The 25,351-nt window shown below is 43.1% G+C and overlaps 1 protein-coding gene across 1 annotated transcript in view; it reads right to left on the bottom strand.

Annotated features, from left to right (window-relative positions):
* CRYBG1 (crystallin beta-gamma domain containing 1) overlaps window positions 1-25,148 on the bottom strand; it is a 343,574-nt gene extending 318,426 nt beyond the window's left edge. The window contains exon 1 of the mRNA XM_073627016.1: window positions 24,414-25,148. Coding sequence (XP_073483117.1) covers window positions 24,414-24,712 — 299 coding nt within the window. The 5' untranslated portion in view covers window positions 24,713-25,148. The remainder of the gene's footprint in view (window positions 1-24,413) is intronic.
* Between the last annotated feature and the right edge of the window lie 203 nt (window positions 25,149-25,351).

The raw sequence follows: 25,351 nt of genomic DNA, 5'->3' as shown, positions 1-25,351 counted from the left end.
AAAGTGAGTGCATAAAAGGTAGGGGCCGCAAAATGACGAATTTTTCTGCCCAAAACGCTCTTCTCCTGAATAAGCAAGTGAGTTTTTTTTCTGCCTCTAAGACTCCTGTCACACTGAGGCGTTTTTCAGGTGCTACAGCGCTAAAAATAGCGCCTTTAAAGCGCCTGAAAAAAGCCTCAGCTGCAAACCCAGTGTGAAAGTCTGAGTGCTTTCACACTGGCGCGCTGCGCTGGCAGGGCGTCATAATAAGTCCTGCCAGCAGCTTCTTTGCAGCGGTGTAGGAGTGGTTAATACACTGCTCCTCCACATTGAAAACAATGGGCCAGCGCTGCTATACCGCCGGCAAAGCGCCGCTGCAGTGGCATTTTGCGGGCGGATTTAACCCCTTTTCGGCTGCCAGCGGGTTTAAAACCGCCCGATATCGGCCGAATAGCGCCGCTAAAACGACGGTAAAGCGGCACTAAAAATAGCGCCGTTTTACCGATAACTCCCGGGGTGGCTCAGTGTGAAAGGGGTATAAACACTATTGGCTCTAAACTCCTGTAAATGTCTGAGTGTGCATGGACCCATAGGCCAACATAAAGGGGCGTTTAGTGGCATTATTTTTGACCTGGAGCAGTAGTTTCTGGAGCAGCTCTAGAACTGTAACTGGGGTTTCTGGAGCGGAGGGTTTATTTAGGCTCCAGAACAAGCCTGGTGCTTGAGCTTAACTGTGGGAACCAGTCAGGAGCCAAAGTTGCAAATATGAGCACTGCCAACTCTTGTTTGTATATTATCTCAACATCTTAGGAATCATTCACACAGGCCTACTAAAGCTTTGCATGAGGGCCATGTTTGCACAAAATGTATAGGTCTCTCATGCATCCACGAGCAGGTCATTCATGTCAGTCGGGATGCATCGGAAGTACAGACACAGCCGCTGCTCCATATCTGACATTGATACGAGTGCATGTCTAGGAACTCACACTGTCTGCATTCAGAGACATGCAACCACAGCCCACATGCCTAACAGATTGGGGGGCAGCAGCTGTGTCCGTGCAGCCACTGCCTCTCAATTGGCATTACTGGGATTGCCTGCACATGGCAGCATGGAACACCTGTGTATTCTGTGAGGGCAAATGTGACCCTCACACGGATGTATGCTTTAGTATGCCTATATGAACGAAGCCTTAGTTTCACAACCTGGGTTTTCTGTCCTGGAGCCCATCAATATAGCTATCAAGTTGAAATACAAGAATTATTTGTATTGCATACTTATATTAGTCCAGCTTGGCATTAAATACGCATGCATTACTTATACCTGATGGGAAAATCACTGTAATAGTCAGTGCTTCTACAGTGATAGCCACAAACTTCCATTTCCTTCTTTGGTTCTGAGTGAACAGCTGCCCCACTATACACTAACCACAAGGTGGAGATTGGACCAGGTGTAGAGGAGGGATGGCGATGCAACAATCAGAGAACGGTTCTTATTTAATAAAAAACATACAAGGTGGTTGAGCTGCACCGGTTTTTGCAGCCTCCAATTTTAGTAAGTCAACCCCAAGGTCTTGAATGGTGCTGACGCTAAGCTGAGCAGCCCACTGTGGTCAGTGTGCAGTGGAGAAGCTGCTCACATAGAACCTAAGCAGGACCTGATTGTGGCTATCACTATAGTAGCACTGAGCTCCTCCCCACATCGGATAACCCTCTAGGAGAAGCGCTCTCCCAAGGGGGTTAGGTTACCTTGCAGGCGCGCTCCCGAGTCCAGAATTCTGCGTCCATAGCCACCGAATGTATGACTCGGCCTGCCCCCCCTGTGGCCCGCATCATTGGATTTGATTAACAGCAGCGGGAGCCAATGGCTGCGCTATCAATCTATCCAATCAAGAGCCGAGAACCCTGGGCAGTGAGACAGCGCGTCCTTGCCAGGTCAAGTTTCAGGGCTCAGGTAAGTAAAACGGGGGGGGGGCAGGTCACTGCCAGGTGTGCATTAAGGTAACGAAACATGGTTTACAAGCCCTTTAAAGTCATTTCCAGCTTACCCTGAAGTCCATCAGTTATGAGTAACGCATACCTATATTGTGCCAAGCTGGACCTATGTACTGTAAGACTTTAAGGTAGGAGTATTTCCTGCTCAGCCTTGCAGGTGCTTTTTGTTCTTGGTACAATCGGGCTCTGAGAAATGATACAAACATGACCTGTCCTCTAATTTTCCATGATGAAAATTTGTCCATGGGTTGCCACCCTTGTGGACAAAGAAATGAGACAGCATACAGAAAACCTGATCACTGAATGAGGTTTTAATATAAAGACTCCAGTATAAACATGCGTAATCATACAGGTAAAATGCACATGTTTATGCACTGTTTAGACAAACCCACACCGGTTACATTCTGGGGAAACAACAGCAACTACTGTACAGTAACAAAGCCAACAACTTTTCCTAAAGCCGGCCATAGACAATTTGAATCTCAGCCATTTCAGCAGGGATCGGCCATGATTTGAACTATGTATGGACAGGCTGAATGTACCCAAGTTGTTTGATCGATCAACTTGGGTACAGCCAGCCTGTTGGATCTTCCATGCGATTATTGCTAGCGACTATTATAGCCACTAGCAGTAATCACTGTTCTCCTGGCAGGGATGGCTCCCACCGCCCCCCTGCTGAGAGAACCCAATTGCTCCACGCCTGTGGCTTAAGTCAACAGATACACATACAGACACCATATTAACTGGATTGAAAGATATTCACTGTAGAGTGCAGGTGTAGGGGTGAGCACAGTGTGCCGAAAAATGTTTTCAAAGAAATTGAGCGTGCCGATTTTATAACAAAAAAATGTCAACTTCACACTCTCAATCACGAAAAGGATTACAGTAAAATGCTGTAAACTACTTTAGTAGTGAGAAATTAACATCTTGCACTCTCACGCCTCAGATCACTGTCCCCCCTGCAATTATATTTCACCACTGTACTACCCTGCACATCTGCCCCACCACTGTACTACCCTGCACATCTGCCCTACCTCTGTACTACCCAGCACATCTGCCCCACCACTGCACATCTGCCCCACCACTGCACTACCCTGAACATCTGCCCCACCACTGTACTACCCTGCACATCTGCCCTACCTCTGTACTACCCAGCACATCTGCCCCACCACTGCACATCTGCCCCACCACTGTACTACCCTGAACATCTGCCCCACCACTGTACTACCCTGCACATCTGCCCTTAACACTGAATCCCCCTGCTCATCTGTGCCACCACTGTAACTCCCTGCTCATCTGTCCCACCACTGTAACCCCCTGCTCACCTGCCCCATCACTGTACGCGTTTCTCATCCCTCTCACCACTGTATCCCCTTGCTCTTCTGTCCCACCATTGTAACCCCCCTGCTCATCTGCCCCCATCAATGTACCCCTTTTCTCATCTACCGCACCACTGTACCCGCCTGCACATCTGCTTCACCACCGTATCCCCATGCTCTTCTGTCTCACTACCGAATCACCTTTCTCATCTGTCCTAACACTGAACCCATCTGCTCATTTGCCCCACCACTGTAACCCACTTTCTCATCTGCCCCACCAATGTACCTCCTGCACATCTGTATCACCTCTGTACCCCCTTGTTCTTCTGCCCCACCTCTGTTCTCCCTGGTCTCCTGCCCCACCACTGTAACCCCCTGCTCATCTGCCCCACCAATACACCTCCTTTCACATCTGCCCCACTGCTCTGCCCCCCTGCTTTTCTGCTCCAACACTGAACCCCCCTGCTCATCTGGCCCAACACTGAACCCCCCCTGCTCATCTGGCCCAACACTGAACCCCCCCTGTACATCTGCACCATCACTGTACCCCCCTGCTCATCTGCCCCACTGCTGAACCCCCTTCTCAACTCTTCCACCACTGTACCTCCCTGCACATCTGCCCCACTGCTGTACCCTCCTGCTCTTCTGTTCCACCTCTGAACGCCTCCTGCTCATTTTCCCCACCGCTGTACCCTCCGCTCCCTCTTCTCATCTATGATATGCAGAGTGGTGAAAGGAAGCAGAGATGAGACACATCTTACCTGTCCCGGCACAATCATCCTGCTCATCTACCTCTCGCATCCAGCCCACATGTTTGTATGTGATGTATGGGATGTATGTGATGTCACATACAAGCATATGGAATGGATGCGCAATGATGATCTCAGGTCAAGGGCATTTTCTGAAAGCAGCGGGCATGTATGCAACATCATAAGTTGGGCCCCCGCAGCTGAAAAAAAGTGGTTGGGTGTGATTTTCATTGCCATGAATACTGGCTATGGCTTAAAGGGACACAGAGTGCAGGGGTTCGGTAGTAAGTGACGCAAAGGTTCAGGAATAATTTCAACAAAGTTCCCAGAAGCTCTTCCACAAACTGTCACCTGATTGTGGTTTTCTCAATCACAGTGAAATCCCTTCTTTCTGAGATTGGTAGTGGCAACCAAGCGAGTCATCTTCCACCAGGTGGTGGACCGGGCTAGCAGGACTGTGATTGGCTTTAGCAGTGACCAAGACAGTCCTCCTCCTTCTAAAAACAGGGACTGCCCCCCCCCCGGCAGAACTGCACCCAATCTCTTCCTCATGACGATCGCAGCTACAGCAAAGTTTCCCATCTTTGACAATGTGTGGGGGCACAGTGCCTCCCCCTCAGCGCAGATGCAGTGTGGGGAATTCTGAAATTGGAATGCATTATGGTCTCACTGACACTTCCCTGCACTGCTCTGCTGATGGGGAGGGAGTCGAGTGCCGGCAAAAGAGGCTTTGAGTGCTTCTTGCAGCACCAGTGCCGGGGGTTGCCTACCCCTGGTATAGTATTTACATTTTGTTATGCCTCAAGAATATTAAAAAAAAACGTTTTAATCAAAACATCACTGCCACACGGCTTATCTAAATCTACCTTACCAAACAATAATATGTTCTCAGTGTATATTACTCATTGTTCTCCAAGTGAGTAATATACTACTTGGATAAGTGGTTTTGTGTAACTGATCAGTTATTTTGTATGAATTGCAGTTTCCCTGTTTACTCACATTTCAATACTTAAAAACCCACAGAAGGTTAAGCTATCTATTTTTTCTGACAAATTTCGACATGAAAAAATGCATAAAAACCCGGTCCTTTGTTAGGACAAGAAACCAAATTCTAGATAGGCATCAGTGAGTTACCTGCATGTAGGTGTGGCTGGGCTCACTGCCCGCAGGGGAAGAGAGCTCACACAGAGACTGGTTGATGCAGCAATTTATATTAACGTAGTAATGTTGACAGAGAACAGCAAACCCTGCAGACAGCCACATCAGATCGGACACTCACAATAAACCAGGCAAGGAGTAATGGTGCACACTGTAGACACCTGACAGCATTCGAAAGAGAAAGTGAAGATTTAACTTGTACAACTCTAGCGGGGTGATGAAGGCTGTCTTTTCCTGGTCTTGCTCACTCACTGGGACCTGCCAATAACTAGGTGTAAAAATAACAGGCCTGGCTCAATGACATGAGCGATTCCTCTACTGGAGGCAATGTGAAGGCATCTCAGTGGATATAGGCGTTGACTAAGGATGAGCTCCGGCGTGTTTGCATGCTGAACGTGCAGAGCCTGCCAGGAAGTCGGCACGGCGCAGCGCTAATCACAATCAGTGAGACATTTCCCGATGTGCGGCTACAGAGAACAGGAAATGTCTCCCTACCTGTGATTAGCGCTGCACCGTGCCAACCTTCTGGCGGGTTCAGCATGCGAACACGCCGAAACTCATTCTTAGCGTTGACCTTACGATAGTCCACACAGAATCGTAAAAATACGTCTTTTTTAATGCTAGAACAACAGGGCGGCACAAGGGCTACGGTTCTCCTTAATTATCCCTCTTTGCAGCATATTGCAGGTCCTTGACCTCTTGACAAAGTCGGTGGCATATACCGATACCTCTCCTCAATGGGCGCAGATCTTCCCATGTGAATAAGGTGGTCTTTAGATCCGGTGTTAATCAAACAAGGGACCAATTGCCCATTCACTCTAAGGCTGTCACTACAGGGCTTGGGCCCACCATGGCCTCTTGTCTTGTGGGACCTTGGGGCGCAGTTCTCAGAAGTCATCCCTCTGCCCTGGGAACCTCTAGTTTAACTGCTGGCGAAGGGTACCCTTATTCTCGGAGCGGCCATAGCTCCTGGTCAGGTGCTCAAAATGACCGCATCTCTGGTCCTCATCCCGATCCCTCTGCAGTGGGTTTTCACCCTTGGATAGATGAGCCTGTTCCTTTTTAACTGCCGTCATTTCTCTCACTCCTCCAATAAACTGATCTCAAAGAAGTTTGTCTGGGGCACACCCTTGCAAGTCTTTTTTCTCGAAATGCTTCCATAATTTCTGGAGGGTTACATCAAACTGTGTGAGGCACTCATCCTCCTCTTGTCTACTGATGAAGAACCTACATCTAAACTCATTTAGGGTTACATTCTCCCCAAACAAACCCTCTAGCCATGCCATGATTTGCTCTAGGCTGACGCCTTTATCTTTCAGTAGTACCATTACTGCTTGGTGGGCATCATCCACTAAGGAGTTAATTGCCAGTTCTGCACTCAGCCTGGTGGTTACTTGATAGAGGCACATAGCACTCTCCAGCCTCTCCTCCCACTCTAATAGGGAGATGTTAGACCCACTGAATTTGGGTACTAGAGCCAAAGCTGGTGCCATGGTGGCCACTACTTCCCCGTCCATACCAGCTGCTGAATGGGGCATATCCTGTCGACTTATGGCAAGTGTAGCTGTGGCCAGGCTCATTGCCCGCAGAGGAAGAGAAGAGATTAACCCAGCATGTTGAGAAAGAACAGCAAACTCTGCAGACACGGCCACAGCAGGCCGGACACCTACAATAAATAAAAACAAGGAGTATCTATGCACTGCTCAAGGCACCGCGACAGTCCCTACTTTGTCCATCCTTCACAGGAATCTGACCCTACACTAATCTGACTGTTCCTAACCAGTGGGAGATCTATCCCTAACCTGCCCACTATACAGAATGCGTGCCATCTGCAGTGGGACAGCACTTTTTATATGCAGTGCCCCCACTGAAGATGGTAGCGAATGTCACCCGGACAGCAGTGTCCAATCAGAAAGCTTCTCACCTGATGACACTTGAGGAATAAGAGGAACGCAAGTTCTTTCTGTCCCCCATTCTCCCTACATGGTGGTGGCAGAAGGCAAAAACTGTGTAGGGAGGTCAACCTACACCTGCCTACATGCAGACTTCGCCGTCAGGGGAGCAGTTAGGTGTTTGGCAGTTTCCCGGCTAATTTTTTGCAGCAGCTCTCCCTTCCTCTCTATACTTCCTTTTGTCTGGCTTCCTGTAATGTTTTTCCCATTTCTCTCTTTGGGTGTCTTAGACCTTCAGCTACTTCTGTTAGATCCTCTTACTGTCCATATTCCTCTTCCATACACTTCCAGCACCACTATTCTCTTCATGCTCTTGGGCATGCTGTGGCCATGGATGCATCTTTTGCTAATTCTAATTGCTAACCTTAGTTGAATTTCACAGCACTTACTAGGCTGAGCTTCCTTACTACACAATTGCTTCCCACTTTGGTTTTGGACAGTCAGCTTTAGTTATCCCTGTTTATGCCTGGCAATAACCTTTGGCAATACTCCTGACTATCCTTTGGCACCATCGTTTGCCTGGCTAATTTTGATTTCTGCTAGCTTGTCAACTCTATGGCTTGGCATTGATGCTCAGCCATTCTTTGGATAGTTGATCCACCTTCTAGTCATAGTTTGTCCACTGGGGTAAGGGCTACTCTGCATAGGTGTTATAACTGTAATATCTATACTTTATTTCTTTTTCTGCAACTGAATCATTTTTTCCAATAAGCAGAGACTCCAAAAAATAAAATGTCAAAATCAAATCAATAGTGTGCATTGCTCAGTTAAGTAGCATTAAATGGCAGCTGAACACATATCACAAGCAGTATGTTTGAATTTTAGTTGATTCAAAAAGAAAAAGAAAAACTATATAGGGGCACCCAGAGACTCATGAACAGTCTTTATTCTACAGTAATTGGTACAAATTTTAATTCATACAGGAAACACCAACAGGCTACTTTTTTTTAGCCAATATGCACTTTAAGTGTAATCCAAATTACAAACATTGAAGAAACCTGTGCTAAAGAAAGACAAATACAGGTGCTACCTTCACTGATGTCCTTTTGAAAATGCTAATTACTCTTATGCTGATGGAATGGTTTCTATATTTCTTTATTACTGGCATTTAAATAGCACAGAAAATATTTAGATACTGCACATTAACATCAGTCCCTTCCCTTGCCACTGTACTTGTGTGATGATGCCATCGTAAACACAAGCACAGCATAGGAGCAGTCGAAAAAAAATAGAAAATGTTCTATTTTTAAAGAAAATACTCACACACTGTACTCCTGTTTACGATAGTACCGCTGTATATAAATGTTCATCAGTGCATAGCCATTCATGTTAATGACAGGCTGTACACTGCCCCATGGCTGCTTGGGTGGAGGAAATATGGCTACGGTTACGCTAAACGGGCTCCGCAGCTTGTGTGCAAGACCCCTTATTCATTAAAAATACACCACAGTTTTTAAATTGTTTAAATGTTATGGATTATGTGTTATAAAATTACATTTCCCTAAAATTTTGAGTAAAGTGTCTGTGTGATTTAGGTCTGCTGTTCCTGACTTTCAGAGGAACTGAACTGTGGAAGTTATGCCCACAAAAAGGCAGGCAAAGGACTAGTAGCAAGCATTATTTTGGTCTCTCTGTAGCTCATCTTTGCTCATTACTGACTTCTCATGAGTTGGTCTGCACTGCATCTCTGTGTAATAACCATCTTGGTGGGGGGTTGGGGGAGATATGCGTCCTCATGGTTGAGCCCCCAGCAAAGAAATCATCAAATCACCTGATGACAATATCAAATCTCCAGATACTAGCAATGAGAGGCTGCAGTGCCTATAATCTCATGCTGCTGAGATACAGTTATGAGGCTGTACGCACAGGAGGGCCTAGGCACCATTAAATACCAGAAAGTGCACTGTTATTGTCTGGAAAAATTCCAGGAAAAAAAAAATAAAAATCAGGGTACTACATAGGCACAAGTAAATGTTAATTGTTCCCTCTAGCATAGTAAAAACATTTAGGGAGTCATTTGTCTTCAGCCTAAATTGATTTGACTAATAGACTTACAATGCCAGACTTGCAGTGTAATTAGCAAACATAATTGTCATTCCTGTTACTGGACCCAGCCCCCTAATGACACCATTAAATTAATGTAGTAATCAGAAGCAGAAGTCAGTATCCAAACTCCTGATAGGATCCAGTGGTGATAAAAGAAAAAGCCTAGGTACTGATAGGTAAGTACAGGGTTTGCTGGTGCTAATCAGGAACTACAGTATATGTTAAGATACATTTTTTACTCATTTGCCTTAGCAAATTAAACTGTGCTAATGAGCCTTTGTTAGGCACCTAAACTTTATATTTTAAATATAGCTCCACTTAAAAAGTGTTTATAAACTCTCTCCTATACCCAGTGAAGTGAACAGCCGCAGATGATACACAGGGATGAAACAAATCTCCCTACATAAGTTTTACATGTATATCTGCTGTCTTTAGCTTTGTAGACTCTAGAAAGTTCACATCGTGATAGAAACACTGTCTATCATGCCATTGTTTGGGCAGCATTAAACAGATGAAATGTAATTGTAAGGGTATTTATCTTTATTCTTTCTCATTCAGAGCTATAATTTTAAATAAAAACTGGTTTAGAGTCGTAATTGTTCTACATAACCTTTAAATGGAAGACACTGCTTTAGGGAACAACAGAATGAAATGTGGGTGGAGATATATCATTAGAAATGTACTCTGATATACTGTATAGGTATGCAACACATGTATATGCACAAACAAAACATCAAAAACATTTAAACCACAAGTCATGGCAGAGGCATAATAAGGAATCTCTCACTAAGAATAAATAAATGAATAAATAGTGTTTTAGCATTTAATCTAGCATTGTTTACCCATGCTAGGATCGTAACAAATTCCTCTAAATTTACAAGCCAAAGATGTGTGAAAATTGACTGGTAAAAAAAAAGTGATAAAATAAATGAAAATATGAAATAGTAAATGCAATTTAAATAATAATAACTGTCAAACGGGTTTGCTGCTGTTACAAAGATATAATTGCCTCAAAATAGTATGCTGAAAAAACTCACAGCACTAGCTCTTTGCGCTACTGAGTGCCAGTTCACAATGCTGCGCTGTGAATTTGTTCCGTTTTTTTGTCCTGTGTGAGGTGCGAATTTACCCCGAATTTCAGGAGTTGGACATAGCTGCGATTGATGTTCTAGCCAATGGAATCATAATGTAAAAAAAAAAAAAAAAAAAAAAAAAAAAGTGTTAACTTCCTGTGTACTTCTTGGTTTTTGTGGAGAGTAGTGTGGTGGAATTCGCACATATCTGAACCAACAATGCGATTCCAGAACTATTTACATTGATGTCTATGGAGACTAAATTCGCAACGCAACGCTGTAAACTCGCACAAGACCCTTTTTTTTAATCGCATTCGTAGAGGAATCTTAACACATGTATGTGAACGACCGTTATGGAAAACAATGACTTTATGGATAACATGCGAATTTAGAATGTTTTTGACGCATCACATTCGTTATGAACTCGCAGCAGTGTGAACTGGCACTGAGGATTTAGAGGGGTAGCATTGTGGGTTTTTCATAATAGTGTTCACGCACTGTCCATAGTTCTGGTGTTGGTAGGCCGCAAATCATCAAAGCCCAAACAAAGACAAAATATTTTTAGTTTTTTTTTTTAGGGTGGCAACTTCTGAAATGTTTTTATTACTACAAATAAAGTTTGCAATCAGAGCAATAATTAGATACATTCTTGAAATATAGATCAATCCTCCGTGTGATTTGCACTACTATGACCTGTGCCCAATGCGCACACCTCAGCACCACACCCTGTGTGACACGAACCCCTGAGCCCTGTGCCCAATGCAATGCGCATGCCTCAGCCCCACACCCTGTGTGGCATGGACCCCTGAGCAACAAGAATTCCTGTGCTCTGTGCCCCCCCGCAATATGCACTCCTGAGCCCGGCACCACCTGCAATATGCACTCTTGAGCCCTGTCTCCTGCACAACACGTATTCACGAGCCCTGTGCACCCTTAAGCCTTGCTGTGTGATATGAACCTCTGCACAACATGCACTTGAGTCCTGTGCAGCATGCACTCCTGAGCCCTGCACCTCATGCAACACAAACCCCTGAGACTTGGATCCTGTGTGACATGAATTCCTGAGCCCTGCGACCTCGAACAATATGTACTCCTGAGTCTATTGCCCTGTGCAACACAGACTCCTGAGCTCTGAATTGGCCGCGGCACCTTTATTGGTTTACATATTTCAATATAATACATTTTATTTTGAATAATAAATTTCTGCATCGCTTTAATGAAAACATTCTTAACTGCCCAGTTATTAGAAGTCGAGCAGCAAGGCATCAACATTGTACCATATACAAAAACGTCCCCCCTAGAAATCTAGGGTGACCCGACCACATAAAAAGTGCCTGCGACTGGGGAGGGAGGGAGCTCTTGTGTTGCTGCTCTGGTCCTGGGGGAAAAGGAATAAGCCCCACAGCAGCAGTCCTTAAATAACCTATCCTGTTGCTCCAGAAAAGTCCAATGATTCCCATTGGATCCTGGAATCTTCAAATGTATTTCTAAAAAGAGACAGTATCCTTAACTATCTAACCTGCACAATAGCTACTAACTAGCGTTTCCTATCTCAATAAGAGGTGGGTGGCCACAGTCTCAAGTCGGTGGGCCCCTAATTGTGCCCCCCCTTTCCATTCTCATGTAGGTATATCCCATCACTATCTGTCCATATGTCACCCTATCATTCAGACAGGAGGTGAGGGAAAATCACCCCAAAGGGTATACAGACAACATTCTCAATCCTCTCAGAAAAAAAAACGCCCTGGAAATGATGACCATATGCCCAGCGTTTGACCAATATATCACAGATAGTGTTAAACTGCACCCATAAACATATATATAAAACACAGAAATATAACAAATACACTTGTTTGTTTATTTAGTATATTTTTGGGCTTGATGTATATATCTATAGAGGGTGCAATTTAACACTATTTGTCACTTATATACTGGGCGGGTGCTGGGTGAATTGTGACACATTTTCAAACATAACTACCGAAGATCCTTTTAGATGGTTAAATAAAGTGTATAGTTTTAAGTCATTTGTGTGTTGGCAACAGCTTTCAAGCACCTTTTTCATGTATTTCTTAGTTTTTATTGCTGTCTGTGTCTTCCCTGGGCAATTTCCCTTAATCTATTGGCATTGCTTCTGTTTGACAAGTGAAGTGACATATTATAGTGAAGAAAAGTATTTTGCTGCATGCATACCAATAAATAAAATCTTAAATTGTGTATCAAAAACAGCTTGAAACGACGCACCTATATGTATAAATGTTAAGCTGGCATCTTGCATGTATGTTAGAACTACTGCCATTGGGGAGCCAACCACTTGTAGGAAGAGAATTATCAGCAGCATTGTTTGGAAGAGTCAGTTTTATATGAATATTTGCCCTTACTGATAATCATCAGCATCATGTGGCTGATCAATCCAGTTTTGTTTGAATGTAACTTCAGTTGGAGTACAATATGAATTAATTGCATGCTTACTTTGAAAGAAGAATTGACAATAATTCTTTTGACAGCTTCACCTGAGGATATACCATATATATGTCAAGAATCCATCTAATTATTGCATAAATTGTGAACCTTATATGTAGATGAAGATCTTATCATTGCTAAAGCTTCTATCACATATATATTTCCACTAACTGTGGCTAATAATCGTCAGGTAGAAGTATCGATGTGTTATGCAAACTCTTTTAGATGGTTACATAAAGTGTATTGTTTTAGTACTTTCGGTTTTAGCTTTTACGCACCCTTTTCATAGACTTCCTTGGAAAGGAACTTCCTTGTAATGTTTTTATTGCTGTCTGAATCCTCAGTAGGGAGATTTCCCTTTATGTATTGTCCTGGTGATAACAGGACAAGAAATGAAAGAGTGATGATGTCACTGATACAGGAAAACACAGCAATAAAAACCAGGGGACAGGTTTTCTATCTGTTCCCCATTACACCCAATAAATGTGTTTTTTTTTTTTGTTGGTTCTGTCCTTATCGAAAATATATCCCATCATCATTTTTCCTTGTGTCACCCCAACATTAAGACAGGAAGTTAGGGAAATTCACCACAAGAGAGGATATGGACAACAATAAAAAATCAAGACAAGAAGTTGAAACCTCTTCAACCCATTAAATTAAAAACAGTATAACATATGATTGGACTTTGAAGATGAACTATAGGCACATATAAAAAGACACAAGAATGCAGAGTGACGGAGAGATGAGCTCATCACTGTGCTACTTTTTTTTCACTGTTCTGTGGCTGGTGTGGGTCAACCTGGGCTCAGAGGATGTGGGTTGAATGATGCTGGCCATCAGACTAAAGACATCCAGGAGGCAGAAGAAAGTACTGTGGGAGTGATCCCTATTCTGAATCAAAATTTTACAGCACAAGCTTGTTTTGTTATTCCTTGTTATATCTTTTATTGGGCTATTCATTTTATCTTGTTATTTTTGTCTGGAGTTTTGCTTGTAAGCAGGTGCAGTTTATTTTCTCCATTGCAGGTGGCGCTCAATCATAGTGGCTCTGCAGCTGTAGTGGAAGTAATAGGGAATTGTTCTATTGTTTTCTGGGTCACTGGGGAGGCAATCCGGTTGGATGCTGTTGCCCCATGTGACTCTAGCAGTCATCTTGGGTCAGGCAGGGCCTATTTAGGGCCCTGTCTCCCAGGTTTGGCATGCATTTGCAAGTTGGCAGAGTAGGGACAGGTACCCCGCTTGTTAGTGAATAGTATTAGGGTTAGGGAAAGGTTCCTGACGAGGAGGGAAAGCATAAGGTCACATATTTTCTGAACACCTTCCCGATTGGGTACCAGATGGACAGGCCGCATTCTACTTCCTCTCAACAGACGCTGCCAGTCCAGCTGGAATCTTCTCCTTTCACGTTGTTGGAAACCTTGAGTGCACCCAGCTGAGTAGGCTTCTTACAGGGCTTGTTGTGAACTGTTGCTACATTACTTCAATACAAGTTTTACATTGTACCTGCCTATGTGAACTATAGCAGCTGCACCCCACCTAAATGCAAGTTAAACTATTCAGGACCATGCTACAAATCTCTCATTGTAATTCTGATAATATGACATACAGTATGTCTGTATCGAAGGCATTATTGAAGTGGGAAGAAAAATAAGGCATATGGAAACCAAGAAAATGAGAAGCAGATATTTAGAGCCCATTCCACCATATGTGTTGGGCTGCACTGTGTAGCCTTGCCCAATGCACAGACACAGCAATTCGCCTTGAGTTCTATAAGGTTAGTTGTTGCCACTGTTCTGCGTGGTGTGGGCTGAAAAAAAAAAGTAGGGCATTCTGCATTATTTGCAGCAGAGCATAATGCGACACCCTACAACACATGCAATGTGCTGTAGTGAATAAAGATGAATGAAATGCCTTTTTGTAAGCTTTTTTTTATAATATATATATATATATATATATATATATATATATATATATATATATATAAAAGTAACTGTGCAATGCATGAAAGCATTGGTGCCAACCTCTTCACAGTGAATGCGGTATAACATGACTGCTAATGTAAACGAGTTCTAAGAGAGCAGTATCTTCCATCATCATTATACAAGTTGTCTAATTTTTTAGTTTTTGTTAAGTAAAGATTGTGGAGGGAATTAACAAAAAGTGGTGCAGCCTGTTTTTGTGCCACTCTTCTAAGCTGAGGAAATCAAGCAGCTCCTGCTCCTTAAAGGGGAGCAAACTCTTTTTTTTTTTTTTTTAAAGAGGATTGATCTGCTCCCCATTTTATGCTGTGTCTGCAACAGACACAAAACAGAATAGTACAGCTGGAGCTACATGCTCCAATCCCTCTGCCTGTCTCCTTCGGATTGGAGTAACGTAATCACTGTATGAGTGTAAACACTACACACGCAGACTCCAGGTGCAACCAAGAGGGGATCAGTGGCAGTTTTCTATACTGAAAACTGTCACAATCACTTAGTTAATTAGGTGCAGACACCCGCACCAGTTTCTATTTCACTGTGAAATAGAAACTGGCATGGGTGGCAGAGATAGGCCCGATACAGGTTTATCAGCTCTGCTAATGTGGCGCGCTTTACCTGCACCTGACCATTATAATGTCACAGGAAACCTAGGTTTTTCCCTGGTGTTTATTGTCCCACAACATTTAACCACATTCAGATTTCAATTCTCCAACTAAGGTGTGGATTGAATTGGCTGCTGTGGGACAATACATTTTTTTCCTAATAACACCATGAAACAGGAAAATAAGCTGAGCCTGAGTTAGCAGCTTTATAAAATGCCTATATATATATATATATATATATATATATATATATATATATATATATATATATATATATATATATATATGAAATAATTCATTTGACTTGCTATTCTAGCAGGAAAGTAGGTTGGTTTAAAAGTTGAAAATCATTTTTGTAGACAATTATGAAGGATAGCTATGAAAAGCAAAGCAGGCTGAAAGGTGTTTTCAATACAGGTAGTTGCTTCAGGCAGATAATTGATGGACACAAAGTACAGTGCAGGGACAATTGGAGACAAGCCAGCCAAATACTTTGTTCTCTAGAGAATTTGGCCTTAAAGTGATACTAAAGGTTAATTTTTTTTTAAATAAAAACATGTCATACTTACCTCCACTGTGCAGCTCGTTTTGCACAGAGTGGCCCTGAACCTTGTCTTCTGGGGTCCCTCGGCGGCTCTCCCGACTCCTCCCTGCATCAGATAACCCCCTGGGAGAAGCGCTTTCCCGGGGGGTTACCTTGTATAGCATACTAGTTCATTATGAAATACTTAGCTTAGATCGAAGCCCCCGCAGAGGTCCCAGCACACTGCTGTGGCCGGTGACATGACTCCCCGAGTTATGTCTGGGTATTGCGGGCCCCGGCGCTGTGATTGGCCGGAGCCGCGATGACGTCACTCCCACATGGGAGCCGCCGGTAACGGCACAGCAGCTGAAGAAATGGTACGAGCGAGCCCTTTCTTTAGTGCACATGTGCCGATAATGTTGGCACATGCTGATACAGTGAATATCTCCTAAACTGTGCAAGTTTAGCAGATATTCACGGTACCTACAGGTAAGCCTTATTATAGGCTTACCTATAGGTAAAAGTGGTGTCTGAAGTTTTACAACCACTTTAATTTATATCTAAGGTTTTATCAATATTTTAAAAGGAGAATTGTTAAAACGTCTGCCAGTTTTTTGTTAGTCATTGTGTCCAATTGGGGAGATTCTCCTTCACTTTCTATCCTGTAGACACAAGAGGAAGTAAGTGGAAGCTCGTCAAAGTGAGTAAAAATTTCCCCTTAGATACTTTTCACTGGAACAGGTGTCTCCATTTTAAAGATTACCCATTTTTCCTGTTCTGGTGACAACTCAACATTTTTGACCTTCTGTCACTTTCATTCCCAGTGCCAATGGTAGAGTAATCAAGGGCCTAGCCAATATAGGCTATCTTTTGTTTACTTGAAGCCTGTATGTGTCTTAACAGAATCTCCAGGCTATGTGTGTAAGACGTTACAGCAAATAAAGCATCTCTTTAGATGTCCATGCTTTCTAAAGTAGGGTACACACTAGAAATAGAAAATAAATAAATCGGAAGAAAAACAAAAATCAGTATGGAGGTACGATCACACAATTTTCGTATAGTGTTTACACAACTTTTGACATACGATTCAGACTTTGCAAACGAACAATTCCAAAAGAGACAAACTCCAAAATTGTTCTTTTATGTGAACAAAATTAACCATTCTCGTTTAATAAGTACTGTTTTCGTACGAGAAAAATCAGATACAAAAGACTGCTCATAATCAGAGGCAATAAACAACAAAAAAAAGCCTTTGTCGTACCAGAATTTTCGTATATTAGTTCCTCTCTCGGGTTTCACCTTGCTGTGAACCCAACCCGGGACCTGAGAAGAGGAGGATCGGGGTTGCTCTGTGCAAAACCACAGCACAGAGCGGGTTAGAAAAGCATTGGTTATTTTTTAAAGAAAAAAAAATCTGCCTTTAATATCACTTTCTGGGTGCCCTCTATGGCAGATCCTTTTATGTTGTTTTCTCTGTTAACATGCTTTTGGACACTAGCTAAAGGCATGTGCTATATTGAAATTGTCATTTTAAGACTGCTGGCAATGACAATAAATGATTCAAGCGGGTGCATTTAGTTTTTCTGTTCCAAACACAGTACACGACAGTAGCAAGTCTATATATTTATAGTTCAAGTGCTAAATTTGTGATTCTAAAAATGTATTGGATTTATTTGGTGGCTCTTGATTGCCAGGTCTAGATTAAGAAGCACATAGTTTGGTGTTCCAGAGAAATACTAAAATCAGACTCTGGAGGAGGCTCAGAACAGATATGCATCAACATTTGTGATTTCAGCTTGAAACAGGTGGAGCATCAGGAAGGTATAGAAGACATTTATAATATAGCCCTTTTCATTCAGCATTGAACCAATGGCAAGTAAATTTTACACAGATAAGCCAAACATTTATGCTTATACTGTATGTGTGATTTTCTAAAAAAAGATAAGATCCACCTAATTAGCAAGACTTTTCTGATTCATAAAAAAGGTTTTCTCCTCCGTAGTCCATATTTCTAAAGTGGTATTAAACTCAAAAACTAAAATGTAATATATTGCAGCTTACCAATCCTTTTAACCTCTTCCCACCAGCCATACGCATATATGCGGCCTCCCAGAAGGTGGACTTTAATGCCAAGAGGCTGCATATATGAGGTCCTATGTAAACACTGTGCTGAGTGCGCGCTCCCTGACACAGTAACCCGTGAGTACCTGGAAAGCTCCCAATGCATACATGCTTTCCGATCATGTGACTGCCAATCACAGCAGTCACATGCCCGCCATCGCCTCCTGGCATTTAGAGGTACTTAAAAAAACCTGGAGGCAGTGCCGGAAAATGGATAAATGTGGTGACTGCATTGGCTTTCTTGTTTTTGGGGCTTTATTTAAAAAAAAGATGCTTACCTTAATATTTTTTCACCTATTTTCACATAGTGATTCAACCACTGCTACACATCCTGTCCTAGGGTGTCTCCACTCTGAATGGAGAAGCAATGGAGTCACCTTTTGACAGCAGCATTTTCAGTCTGGGGAAAGGGTAGTGTTGGGCTCAGTTCACACCTATGAATTTTCTGGTGCTTTTTGCAGAAAACGCAATACATTTCAATAACAGGGTTTCCTATGGGATACGTTTACATCTATGCTATTTTCAGCCACTGCATTTTTGTCAGGAAATTTTTTTAAACGCAAAATGGTGCTTTTTTGGTTCAATAGACTTCAATGGAGAAGCTGCAGAAAAGCATGTAGTGCGGTTTGCGTTTTTTTTTTTAATCTGCCCAACAATAAATTGGGCAAAATATAAAAAAAAAAAAAAACACACGCAGTAAAAAAAACACAAAACACACAGCAAATAGCACTGCAGAAACGATAAAAGGCAAACTGCATAGGTGTGAACTGAGCCTTAGACTAGCAGATTTAGATGGACCTGACTAACAATTTAAAGCCCTACTCCAGCTAACACTTTCAGCAGTTGCAGTTACGCCCCTTACAGCTGATCCCCGCTGAGCAGGCAGATGGCTGGTCCGTGTCCCCTCCGCTTATGCAGAGCGGACACAGACACAGCCCGCTCTCCTCTATTGGTGGTCAGATGTAAACGGACCGCCTGTCCATTTACACCCTATTGCCATCCGATCCGCCAGACGGATGGGGAGGGGATTCCCCATCTGTCTGTTTTTGACGAATCGTATCGGATGTCAGCGAGTGTCAGTGGACATATGGCTGTTGACACCTGCTGCTTCATAGAGGAGACTGGAGGGTCCGCCTGAAAAACTAACTGGTGGACCCGATCAGTCCACCCATGTGAAAGGGCCCTAACAGTTTTTTTTTGCCTTGAATGTAAATATTTTGGGAAACAGCTTGGTCTATTAGGGCCCTTTCACACTGGGGGCGGCGTCGGCGGTAAAGCGCCGCTATTGTAAGCGGCGCTTTACCGTCGGTATTAGCCTGCTAGCAGGGCGGTTTTACCCCCCGCTAGCGGGCCAGAAAGGGTTAAAAACCACCGGAAAGCGCCTCTGCAGAGGCGCTTTGTTGGCGGTATAGCCGCGCTGTCCCATTGATTTCAATGGGCAGGAGCAGTGAAGGAGCGGTATACACTCCGCTCCTTCACCGCTCCGAAGATGCTGCTAGCAGGACTTTTTTTTCCCGTCCTGCTAGCGCACCGCTCCAGTGTGAAAGCCCTCGGGGCTTTTACACTGGAGAGACAGCAGCGGCTGTTTCGGGTCGGTTTGCAGGCGCTATTATTAGAGCAATAGCGCCTGCCCCCAGTGTGAAAGGGCCCTTTAAGTAAGTTAAAAAAAACAACAACAGACTTACTGCCATAACAGACCTTAAAAATAATGCAGTCACAACATCAAAAAAAAAAATTTAAAAAAATTGATAAGCTGCACCACATTACATTTTTGTTTTTTTGGTTTAATACTGCTTTAAATAGTAACTCCCATTGTCTTGAGCAACAGTTATCACGGGGTTTATCTTCAGTGCCACTTGCCTGGGTTGTACAATTAAATAACAGCTGCTGTATAATGACAACAATGCGCACCCCCAAGAGATGACTTTATATACTATATCCTGACGTAGAAGAAGTGGCAGTATGAACCTGACCTACAGCCTGTGTTGCCCACCACAAGGAGAAGATCTGATGGCCTTGTACTGTACATGGCCTTCAGATCTTCCCCAGTGGCAGGCAACACAGGATGTAGGTCAGGTTCATACTGCCACTTACACTACAACAAACCTTTTGTGTTCTACCCCAGACAACCAGGACTGTTCTATAGCATGAAGCTGATATGTCATTACGGACAACTAATTCTAAAATAATACAGACTCATCTAATTATATTATAAGGAATTTACAATAGAAGGTCAACAAGCCATTTTGTCTGCTCATCAGAAAATCCCAACAATGGGCCTGCGTTAAGAAAATAAACTCTATTTTCATATATAACACATGGCTCACAGTGTTTACCTAGATACTTTTATTAGGATGCCAATTAAATAGGTTAACTAAGCAACGTTACTTCCGAAATGAAGGCGAGGGCCAAGGCTGCTATATACACATACACACACACAAATTGGTACCATGGGCTACTGACTGATTGGAAGGCAGAGCTATCACACCACCACCAGAATACACATTCCCTCACCTGCTGTTTCTTCTGAACCTGCCACTGTTTGTCTTGTGCCAGTCTCTGCCCTTATCAAACAAGGCTTCTGACACCCCTGCCTACCATGGTGGCATTGTATCAAGTGGGAGGTGGTGTTTAGAAACAAACATCTCATGCTCACTCCCTGATCAAGCATGGGAAATAGGCAGAAATAACACATCAGAGTGCTGACCCATAACATAACACATCACCGAACACATATTTACCACCGCGCCGCACTACATTTAGGTTACAGCGCTAGTCATATGAAATGAAGGTGACTTAGTAGATGGTAACAACAAAGCCGTTTTCCAGGGCAGCTCATTCACATTTTTGTGTATTTCGCACCATGAGTCATGATGGAGTGAGCTTCTAAATTAACTCTTTGCTGTTAAAAAAAAAAAAAAAAAAAAAATTGTAATACATAAAGTCTAATCAGTGCCTATTGTCTACATAATGGTGGCCATATACACTTCAACAACCGATCAATTTATTTTCCAATCAATCTGTCCCAATAGGAATAATTGATCTACAGTCGCATGGATTTCGATCGCTAGTTGGAAGATATGCTTGGGAGTTATCGATCACATCTGTTTTCACTATGCGATCTCATAATCTGATCGATCCCAATATGATCAAAGTCATCACCAAAACAACTCAGTGCTGTCGATTTAATGCAACACGATTGACAAAATCGAACTTAACCGTTAGCCGTCCTCATTATACTGCGGAAGGTTGGCACGGCTGCGCAAATCGCCGTAGCTGTACGTCGGCCGCTTTCGGAGCAATAGCAGGCGCGCGTCGTCGGAGCCGATGCGCATGGCCGGCGGCCGCGATGTTCGCCTGCGACCCGCATTCTGGCTCCTCAGAGAGCAGGAATGGGGATCTATCAATGTAAACAAACAGTTCCCCATTCTAACAGGGGAGTATAGAAAGTAAGGATGAGCTCCGGCGTGTTCGCACAGCCCGCCAGGAAGACGCTTATTGCGATTTTTTTTACCAAAAATATGTAGAAAAATAGATATTGGCCTAAACTGAGGAAGAAGTTTGTTATGTTTTTGGATATGTATTAAAGTAAAAAAATATTGTTTTTCTTTCAAAATTGTCGGTCTTTTTTTGTTTATAGAGCAAAAAATAAAAACCGCAGAGGTTTTTAAATACCACCAAAAGAAAGCTCTATTTGTAGCGAAAAAGGACATCAATTTTGTTTGTGTACAAGGTCGCACGACTGCGCAATTGTCAGTTAAAGTGATGCAGTGACTTATCGCAAAAAATGTCCTGGTCATTAAGGGGGTAAATCCTTCCAATGCTGAAGTGGTTAATGGCCCATGCACACAATCCAAAAATCGTACAAAAAAAATACCTCTTTCGAAGTGATCGTACAATAATCTGATCATTAGTATACAGCTTTCGATCGACAGTTCATCTAACATTACCGATCAGACAAGCACAAAAAAAATTTCTCCTACGATTTTCATTTAATCAGTACAGATGCCAGATGAAAATACAATACAAATATACTATATAACACATTTACATCACTTCCAAATTTTTATTCTGTCGTACTAGAATTTTCGTAACTTTAATAATCTATTCCATTTCTACTTACGACTAGCAAGCGAAAAAAGTTGCGATGATCTGTTGTCCGATTTTCGAATCATGTGTCAGGGGCATTAGACTGGCCACGGATAATTTTTTTTTTTTTTTTTTTTTTTCGATCAGCCAATGGGCTGATTGAAAAATACAAACAGATTCCCGCATCCACACAAGGTGGATGGTGGAATCCTCCCCATTGTGCTATTGTATTCCAACACTCACATTCGATAGAAGTCAATCCTTAGATCAACTTCTGAGTGGGAACAGCCATAGATGGATTGAAATTCAGCCAGTCCCTGCTGAACCCGAACAAATTTCAACCTATCTATGGCCAGCTTAAAATTGATTGGAAGGAAAGGTATACCTGAGTAATTGTTTGCCAAGTCGATCATTTTGATCAAATTGTACATGGATAATGTAATCAAAGCATGTATGGCCACCATAACTGGTAAAAACAGCACTCACAGATCATAACGAAAAGCACACAAATCTATTCACCTGTAAATGTGAGCACATGATTTTTGTGTAGCGTGCTTGGCTGCATAGACAAGTGAACTGCTTGAGTGTGACCTTAAGCAATTAACTTGCTTAATTACATTTCAAGTGATCGTTATAAGTTTAAGGGGTGTGTCACTTGTTTTTGCAAACCTGCCTTTACATAAAGTTAGTGAATGTCAGCGTGCAGTTCATTTTGAATATCATTTTGATATATTCAAATGAACACTGCTAAGGTCAGTTGGAATGGTAAATTAAATCAAACACGTGCTTTGCCAATGCAGGGCAACACAACAAGTTTACTTTATTGCCCTCTTCCTCAGCAACACATACTCATCTTTCCTTTAGTCCCCCTTCACACTGGTATGATTTGTCATGCGATTTGACAGTTCCAAATCGCATGACAAGTCGCACCATGTTGCCGACAATAGGACCATTCAAATTGTGGCAACTCATGTCGCAGCGACTTTGATAAAGGTTCCTGCACTACTTTTTGCCGATTTCATTGCGACCTGCATAGACTTCTGTTGTATGAAGTCACAAGCCACAATGAAATCAGCAGTGCAAAACGCACTAATGTGCGGCTTTGAATCACGCTAAACTAGCGTGATTTCAAAGCTGCACCGTTGTGAATGGGGGCTTACTCCCCTGCTGCTCGAATCAGCTGCTGGCAGTGAAGAAGATACCCAGTACTTTCAAGTATGGAGGAGCATGTGACAGCCCTGGTGCTTGGTGATTGGCCCAGTGCTGTCACATGGGAACCACGTGATCAGCCCTTGATTTATTTGATTTTAGAGCTTACACGGCATTCCTTGTTCCCAAGAGCTGAACAGAGCAGTAGAAAGTAAAGGACAGATGAGCTGATAGGAAAGGGGGAATTCAAGCATTATGCCTAAAACTACAGCGTGCAATATACTTTGTGATATGCACTTTTCAGTATGTGGTGGATATAAAAACAGGACATTTTCCTGTGATTTATACATTATTATTATTATACAGGATTTATGTAGCGCTAACAGTTTGCACAGCCCTTTACAAAATGAGGGCAGACAGTACAATACAATAAAGTACAGGAGGAATCCGAGTGCCCTGCTCGTTAGAGCTTACAATCTAAAAACATGCTTACCTAAGCACGAAATTAATTAAATGTATGAAAATAAATAATCTAGCCATACTCAGAGAGAATTTGGCTGGTTCCTGATAAATGGCACCCCCCCCCTAGGGTTGCCATCTCATCCCTTTAAACTAGAACACATATAAATTACACAGGTTCTGAGGATAATTTAATGCAGATAAGGCAGCAAGTGAGTTTAATTACCACCTTAATCAGCCTCAGAACCTGTGTCATTAACATGTGTTCGGTTTTAAAGGGATGAGGTGGCAACCCTAACCCCCCCACCCTGCATAACATAATTCGATCTGATAATCGAAGGTGGTGGGCGGAAAATTGTCGGCTGAGACGTGTTTACATCCAATCAGATGCAGCCACTGTTCGGATATTCTGACAGCCAGGGGTGCTGGCTGTCAAAATACAATAGTCAGCAGTTGAGATTCCTCCACTCAAGCTGTGTAAAACAGGATGGATGGGGGAATTGATAGGACTGGAAGAGCGAAATCTTACAGTGTATGGCCAGCTTTGGTCACTCATCTAGGTCAGGGCCTAGGTGTCCTATCTGGTCTGGTGTTGTTCTAAGTGTGAACAAGTCGTTCGCTGGCACACAAGCAGGATTAATAAGAAAATGATCGGTAACCCATAGCAACCACTCAGTCATGTTTTATTGGTGCACCTCAGTGATTTCTGATGGGTTACATTACCTTGTTAAATACTTTTTTCCGTAATAAAAAGACCACCTACTTGTCACTGGGACCAGGGGACGAAGGAGGAGAGATGGATGGATCGCTCACAATTTTCCGCCTGTTTCTCCAACTTCCAAATGGTTTCTTCTTGACCTCTGACGGCGTCTGCATCGGCGATGCTTGCTCCTTAGATCCAGAGAGCTCCTTAGGAATGGCTCCATCACCAGATCCAGTGGTTTCCACTCCAGGTGGGCTCGTATTTTGTGATGGCACCTCATTGCCCCCCTTCTCTGCCTCATTGGAACGGCTCTTGAAGAACCTCCCCAGCTTTCGGAAACTGCTGCCCTTCTTCTCCATAGAAACTCTTTCGGTTCTCTAATCCAAAAGACAACGTACTCCAACAGGTAAGCAGAATTTTTAAAAGAAAAACAACCGATCGGGAATTATTCCAAATAAATAAAAGGAGACTGGCGGCTGGTTCACCGACATAAGCAGAATAGTGTCAGGAAAGACCTTTACCTGTTACACATGGTCCCAATTCAGAAGAAGCCACCAACAAGAGGTGTGCAGATGCTGTAGTCCAAGTGTCAGGAAGGTGGCGGAGCTGCTGTCGTTTTACTGAAGTGAAATAAAGTGCAACCCCCTGTCTTCTAAAGATCCATTCCTGGGAACCGGTTCTCATTTACAAGGACAGGAGCTAAATCAGGGGAGTGCTAGGCTGAAGCCTGCAGCAGCTCTGCTAGGTTATGTTTCTATACATAGGTGTTTATGCTGGGGCTGCTGGAGGAGGCAGACAAAAGCATGAGAGATCAGCTGCTGTGAACAGAGGAGGAGTCACCCAACAGTCTCAGGTTTCCAGGTTCCCTGCCCATAGACCAAGCCTTGTCCACAATGGGAGGTTCTCCTGATCACACTGCCTGGACCACAATGATTGTCACTGACACCATGCAGGAATTTAGGAATGACTTGCACTTATTTAGGAAGCGTGTGCCTGTG

This window comes from Aquarana catesbeiana, linkage group LG04 (genome assembly GCF_042186555.1).
Source record: "Aquarana catesbeiana isolate 2022-GZ linkage group LG04, ASM4218655v1, whole genome shotgun sequence".
NCBI classification, from domain to species: Eukaryota; Metazoa; Chordata; class Amphibia; order Anura; family Ranidae; genus Aquarana; species Aquarana catesbeiana.
This window is presented reverse-complemented; position numbering and strand designations above follow the sequence as displayed.